Source organism: Sceloporus undulatus, chromosome 6 (genome assembly GCF_019175285.1).
Source record: "Sceloporus undulatus isolate JIND9_A2432 ecotype Alabama chromosome 6, SceUnd_v1.1, whole genome shotgun sequence".
NCBI classification, from domain to species: domain Eukaryota; kingdom Metazoa; phylum Chordata; class Lepidosauria; order Squamata; family Phrynosomatidae; genus Sceloporus; species Sceloporus undulatus.
Window position 1 is genome coordinate 102,907,806 of NC_056527.1, and position 7,198 is coordinate 102,915,003.

The window sequence follows — 7,198 nt, forward strand, 5'->3', positions numbered from 1 at the left end:
AGTTGATGCAAGAGGTGTGTTAAGACTCACAAACACCCAGATTGCATGTCTTAGGTAATCGTTTCAACAGATAGGTTTGCAATAGATTTTGACATCTCCTTTTACCCAATGGACAAAGATGGTTAGCATAAACTAGCATTTGTCCCTTCCCAGAGCTTAGAAAAGGTAGCTCTTTGGACTGGAACTCCAAAGAACTCCTGGGGTATTCTGGGAGTTGTAATACAAAGAGCTACCTTTTCTAAGGTCTGCTCTGTCCCTCATTCAGGACAAGTCACAACCAGCAACTTGCTGAGTTCCGGACATGCAAGGAAGGAACTAGTAAAGGCATGGGGAAAATGGAAATAAGTATTAGCCTTATAAGGAAAACCAGTTTATTGGTTGGCTCGGGAGAACATTTCAGAAAGAGCAACCTCACAACTTCCCTTTGCAACTTCTTCCACAAATCACTGGCTGTCACTTTTTCTCTATTAACTCTCCATATTATTTCAGGCAAATCAACTTGTCCACAGTGCGGAGATGTTCCTTCATTATTTCTCGAAGGGATTGGGGTATATAGGGAGGAACCCAAATGTTTCAATTTTAAGAGGCACCAGGAAACCATATTCTGCTTCCCAATCTTGCTGCATAGGAACTGTGGTAGTGGCTCAATGGTGAGAGAAAAGCACTCTACGCATGATCAAAAAGTACTTTTTTCTCTCCTATTATTCCACTTTTCTTCCATGATGTAAGAAGGGGAACGTACATGGGCATATCAGAGGATATCTCACTCAGGTCCCCAACATGAACAAATGAATAAATAAACAAAGGCTGCCTCTGATCAGGCTCTGGGACACAGGAATAATTTCTTCACATGTTTTGGGTTCTGAATGCGAGTTAGGGCTGTAGCCAGAAATTTGTAGTACAAAGGGCAAAGGGATGAGGTATTGTGTCAAAACAATCAGAACACAATAAGAGATTGTTTAATGGATCTAAAACTGATTTAATTGTATTACTTCCTAGTGGGCAAAAGGGTCCTGCTTGTATAGTTTTCAGTACAACTCTACAACTGAAAGGACTAGAATTGTTTTTGGGAACAGAAAACAGCACGTACATTTAGGAAGGGCTGCCCAAATATTTGAGGATGAGGAAAACAGATCTGTCTGAACTGAACCATAAAAGAAGTGGTGTTTTTTGTTTTTTTAATTTCAAGACATCCTTGCAAACATAAAAGATAATTCATGGTAATAACCAAGACTCTGAGATAGGATGCCGTGGGTTCAAGTCCCAATTCGCTGGAGAGCATACCTGAAATCTTCAGAGATCCCACAACTTGCAATACAGGGAAGGATAAGTGTGCCTTACAAGGCTGATGTAAGTTTTCATAAGGCAATGACTACGATGCACTTTGAATACTGGGAGAAGAAATATCTACACGCATAAATAGTTTCACTGTATTTTATATAACTTTTGTATTTATGCTTTTTTAATATATAGTTTTTAAGCTGCCTTGAGACCAACATACAAATTCAATAAATAAATGAACAAATAACCGGTATTCCTTCTCCTTCATCAGCCTCAAACAGAGCTGCTCAGTGTGCAGCCCACAAGACATAATTTATATCATGACCTTCCAGGTGCTCAGCAACTTCCTTGTTTGTACAGCCTCAGGTACACATTAAGAACAGAAAGTGTACCAAGTGTATCAAGATGGTGGGTAGTGGCAAGACTGCGAAGGAGAAGATCAGGTCCCATTCAGCAGAATGAGCAGGAGCGTCACCAAGGATCACAAGGCTCACTTAACACAATATGAAATAAGTAATACAGATGCCATTACCTTCTCACAGTGCTTCCCAAACATTGGTCCTCCGGGTTTGGACTTCAGCTCCCAGAAGCCCTAGCCAGCTTGGACAACAGTCGGGAATTCTGGGACATCTGGAGGACCAAAGTTTGGGAACCACTGTAAAGAAAGGGGGAGCTACCTGTAAAACAAATGGGGCCACAGTTTAAAATTACCCAGTTGTACCACTGACAATATGAGCCTGCACAGTGGAATGGTCTGAGTGTTGGACTAGTATACCGGGAGACCATGGTTCAAATCCAGGTTCGGTCATGGAAACCCTCAGGGTAAACTTGGGCAAATCACACTCTCTCGGCCTCAGAGGATGGCAATGGCAAAACCCCTCTGAAGAAACATGCCAAGAAAACCCTATGATAGGTTCACCTTAGGGGCGCCATAAGTCAGAAATGCCTTGAAGGCACACAGCAACAGGAACAAACCACCAAGAATGGATTGGCAAAGTGGGCCGGACACATACACAAAATATCTACTGCAGACTAAGAATATTTTATTAGCCTTGTCCTGATCATTCATTTATTTATAAATGTACAATATTTATTACTACACAAAGATCACACCTCTCCTCCAATAAACTCAAGGCAACAACGTACATGACTCGCTTCTGCCTCAGTTTGTCCTCACAACAACCCTGTGATGTAGTCCAGAGCAGACTGGTCCACCATCAGAAAGTGAATATTGGGGCTCAGTAAATCTCAAACCCAGATCTCATATGTCCAGTCCAATGCTTCAACCCAAAAAAGCACACTAGCTTTCTTCTTATTTACAAATCTTCCATCCGGGGATCTCAAGGCAAATCTGTAGTCATTTTCCCCAGTCTGTCTCCCCTCCTGGTATCACCAGGAAGATAGTTGCAAGAGCAGCAGTTTGTGGCATCACTAACCCCATTTCCACATTGTTCACACAGTTATCTGTGGGGAAGTAGGCAGGGTGGGTTAGTTCTGTGGTCGTATACACAAGGCTGTACTCAACAACACAACAAGAGAACAGGAAATCTTGCATTGCCTCACTTGTCCCTTTCCCACAGCAAAAGGAGAAGTTGCTGTTGTGATGGAAGACAAATATTGAATTCCTCCTGCCCAAGCCAAAATAGGGCTTGCCATCAAATGTTTTCAGAGTGTACTCCAGGCAAAGCCAGCAGAGCAGATTCTGACTAGAACCAAGGATAAAGGCACACTGCACATTTTGCCAAGACTGGTACTCAAGCTTAGCAATGAATGGAGGCGACATTCAAAACACACACACGCTTGGTTCCAGTTCACTTGGAACAAAGACACAAAAGATGAGTGAAGAGATGCCTTTGTGAAATCATATCCTCAGTTCTCCAAAGCTTTTGCATCCGGTGTACTATGTCTTTCAACCAACAAGGTGTTGACCCCAACACCAGAGTGGGATACAGTGGTACCACACTCTGGTAGAACTCAGGAGATCCAGGTTCAAATCCCCACTGACCCATGAAACTCACCGAGTGGCCTTTGGCCAGTTATGCTCTCTCAGCCAGACCTACCTTGCACAGCTGTTGTGACGAATAAGTGAGAAGGAGCAGAACTCACAAGAGGTGTGCTATAACTTCAATAAATAATAGATATAGTGCAGTTTGACACCATTTTAACTGCCACAGGTGCATCCTAGAGAACCCTGGGATCTGTAGCTTTGTGGGGCACTAGCACCCTTTGAGAGGCAGTGTGGTGATGGTTTTGAGCATTGGACTAGTAGACTAGGAGGCCAAGGTTCGAATTCCAGCTTGGCCATGGAAACCCACTGAGTAACTTTGGATAAGTCACTCTCTCTCAGCCTCAGAGGATGGCAATGGCAACCCTCTTTTGAAGAAACATGCCAAGTAAACCCCATGATAGGTTTGCCTTAGGGTCGCCATAAGCCAGAAACGACTTGAAGGCACACAACAACATCCACAAGCACTCTTTGGCAGAGAAGGCTCAAGACCTTATAAAACTACAAATCCCAACCCATAGGATAGTACTATAGTGATTAAAGTGATGTCAAACTGCATTACTTCTGCAGCCTGGGATCCACTCTTGAACTCAAGGCCTGGATCTGGGCCCTTCAGCATCCCAAGCATCAGCTCTGCTTCTAAGCCTTGGCCCCTCTTTGCAAACTCTCAGCTGCTCAGCCACCAAACCACGCTCAATAAAAAGCCAAGAGGGGAAAAATTCCCAGTAAGAAGCCCAATTCCACCACCAGCTCAACAACTTTGCCCCAAACTCTGGCAAAGAAGAGCAGATGACTAAATCTCACCCCTGAAAGACTGAGATCCAAAATGCTCTGCAGAAATTATCCAATTTGAAACCACTTTAACTGCCCTGGCTCAATGCTAGGGAATTCTGGCAACTGTAGTTTTGTGAGACAATTACCCTTCTCTGTCAGAGAGCTCTGGTGCCACTACAAACTACAATTCCCAGGGTTCCCTAGCACTGAGCCAGGGCAGTTAAAGCGGTCTCAAAGTGGATTACTTCTGCAGTGTGTTTTGGAATGCAGTTGCAAGAGATGCATATAGAATGGGGAAAAGGGTGCAAGGAAAGTCACCAGACCCGTCCATAGCCCAGAAACCAAATCCAATGGAGGACTAGACATTGAGGAGAGGGACAATGAAATAGAAGTGCTGTTGGGGGACAGAAGTGCCAAATGGAATAAGAGGGAACCCCATGCCTTTTGGGGGGTGGGAAATTCATGTCTTAAAAGAGGGTGATGTGAGATCCTGGAGATGTGAAGCCAGGGATAAAATGTATCATTACTACAATTTATTATGTAGAGAGCCAACAGAGTGTAGTGCAGAGATTCCCAAACTTTGGTCCTCCAGGTGTTTCGGACTTCAACTCCCAGAAGTCCTTGCCAGCTTGGTCAACCCTCAGGAATTCTGGGAGTTGAAGTCCAAAACATCTGGAAGACCGTAGTCTTCCACTAGAATCACTAGTGTAGTGGTTTGAGCCTTGGACTGCGACTCTGGAGACCAGGATTTGAATCCCAGCTCAGCCATACAAACTCCATTGGGTGGCTTTGGGCAAGTCACACTCTCTCAGCCTCAGAGGATGGCCATGGCGAACCCCCTCTGAAGAAACTTATCATGAAAACCCCACTATAAGGCCGCCTTAGGGTCTCTGTAAGTCTGAAATGACTTGAAGGCACACAACATACCCACACACACACTATTGTGTGAGAGCCAGTGTGGCACAGTGGTTTGAGCATTGGTGACTCTGGAGACCAGAGTTCAAATCCCAGCTTGGCTATGGAAACCCCACTGGGTGGCCTTGGGCAAGTCACACTCTCTCAGCCTCAAAGGATGGCAATGGCGAACCCCCTCTGAAGTAAACTGGGCAAGAAAACCCCATGATAGGGTCACCATAAGTTGGAAACGACTTGATGGCGCACACCACCACTTAGGATTACTACTAGCAGCAACACAGAGATGTCAAGAGGGGAAGAAGTGGGGGTTCAAGAGAGTGGATGGGAGAGAACCTGGAGGTTCAAGGGGTGGATGGGGAAGAAGGGGAGAATCAAGGGGTGAAGAAGCAGGGGTTCAAGGGGTGGATGGGGCAGAAAGTGGAGGCTCAAGGGAGGGAAGAAGAAGGGTTCAATGAGAGAAAGTGGAGGTTCAGGGGCAGATGAGGAATTAAGAGGAGGCATAAGGGGGAGGTGCGTGGGGGGCGGGGGGTGGATGGGGAGGAAAGTGGAGGTGCGGGGGGGAGGAGTGGGGGTGCAAAGTGTGGAATGGGGGAGAAGTGAGGGTTTAAGGGGTAGATGATGAGATAGGAGGAGGGTCAAGGGATGGAAGGGACAGAAGGGAGTGGTTCAGGGGGGCAGAAAGTGGAGGAGAAAGTGGAGGAGAAAGTGGAGATTCAAGGGAAGGAAGGAGTGGGGGTTCAAGGGGGAGAAGTGAAGGCTCAAAGGGGGAAGGAGTGGGGGTTCAGGGGCGGATGAGGGAAGAAGGGGAGCTTCAAGGGGCAGAAAGGGGTGGAAAGCGGTGGTTCAGGGGGAAGAAGTGGAGGTTCAGAGGTGGATGAAGGAATAAAGGGAGGCTCAAGGGGGGAGAAAGTGGGGGTTCCAGGGATGACTGAAGGGCGGTAAGAAGCGGCGGCTGAGGCGGCTGATCTTGGGAGGGCGTCCCGGGGCGGGTGAGGGGCGAAGGGGGTCTGCCTGCCGGGCCTTGGCCCCCTCCTCCAGGCTCACCGTGGGTGTAGATGTTGCCCAGCTCGTTGTGCAGGTAGAAGAGGCTGCGGAGGCATCCGGTCCCGGAGCTGATGGGCCGGTACCCGGTCAGGACGAAGCGGTTGAACTGGAGGTGAGGGGGGGAGCTGGCCCAGTCCAGGAGCCGGGGCCCCCCCAGGAAGGCCATGGCCGGGCTCCCCCCCCGGGGTCAGCTCCCGCCCGGCAGCCGCGATGCCCGCCTCGCCTCCGCCGCCGCCATCGTCCTCCGCTTCATCCTCCTCCTCCTCTTCTTCCTCCTCTCCTCGCTGCCGTTGCTGCTGATGCTGCAGCCTCGGGCTTTCCCTTACGCCGTCGCTCCGCCCACCGCCCTCATTAACATAATACATGCCAAAAGGCAGCCCTCTTTCCCGCCCCGCCAAACGCCGCTCGGCCCCGCCCGCTCATTTGCATAAATCCCGGCGCCGCACAGCCATTGGTCGGCTTTTCGCGCGGCCCTCGCCGAGATTCTGTCCACTAAGGGCGCGGGAGGGTTACATTGTGTGTGAAGCTAAACCACGCCCCCTTCTTCCGCGCCGGAGCCTATCCACGGCCGCGGTGGAAAAAACGCAGCTTTCTATAATTAGCATAAAGCGAATCCCCGCCCACCCGGTGTGAACAGAGGGCGTCGAAGATTTGCATAACTGGAGGGAGGCCACTCCCCTTCCAGCTGGATAACCGCGGCGGCGTAGGCCCAATGGGAAATGGGAGCAGAGCGCGCCCCCTAATGGCGGGAGGGGGTATAGGCTTAATGTGGAAAAGCCACACTGCTTAGAAAAAGTCTCCTCTGAAATTGCAGCAGCAGCAGCAGCAGGCATTGATCCCTTCCTATAATCCTGGATGGGGATAATGCTGCTTGCATAAGGAGGTCCGCAGGCATTTTTATGATAGCGATGCCTGCAGCAAAGGCTCCTAATTCTGCAGCATAGGCTCCTACCATACATGGAGTGTCTAATCTCAGAGGTGCAAGGTGGATTCAGGAAAGGAAGGGGCACTAGGGATCACAGTGCAACCCATCCACTCTCTGTCCGGGGCTGGTCCTGCTGCATTTCAACATCTCTGTGTTGCTGCTAGTGCAGTGGACCTTCCGCATTTGCAGGAATTAGGGGCACACTACATAGCGTTATTATTCCACTTTAACTGACATGGTCCCATCCCACAGAA

At 48.6% G+C, this 7,198-nt stretch overlaps 1 protein-coding gene across 2 annotated transcripts in view; it reads right to left on the reverse strand.

Annotated features, from left to right (window-relative positions):
- PAQR4 (progestin and adipoQ receptor family member 4) overlaps positions 1 to 6,286 on the reverse strand; it is a 30,249-nt gene extending 23,963 nt beyond the window's left edge. For both annotated transcript variants that reach the window (XM_042475380.1, XM_042475379.1), the window contains exon 1: positions 6,020 to 6,286. In XM_042475380.1, the coding sequence (XP_042331314.1) occupies positions 6,020 to 6,185 (166 nt within the window). In that variant the 5' untranslated portion in view covers positions 6,186 to 6,286. The remainder of the gene's footprint in view (positions 1 to 6,019) is intronic.
- Between the last annotated feature and the right edge of the window lie 912 nt (positions 6,287 to 7,198).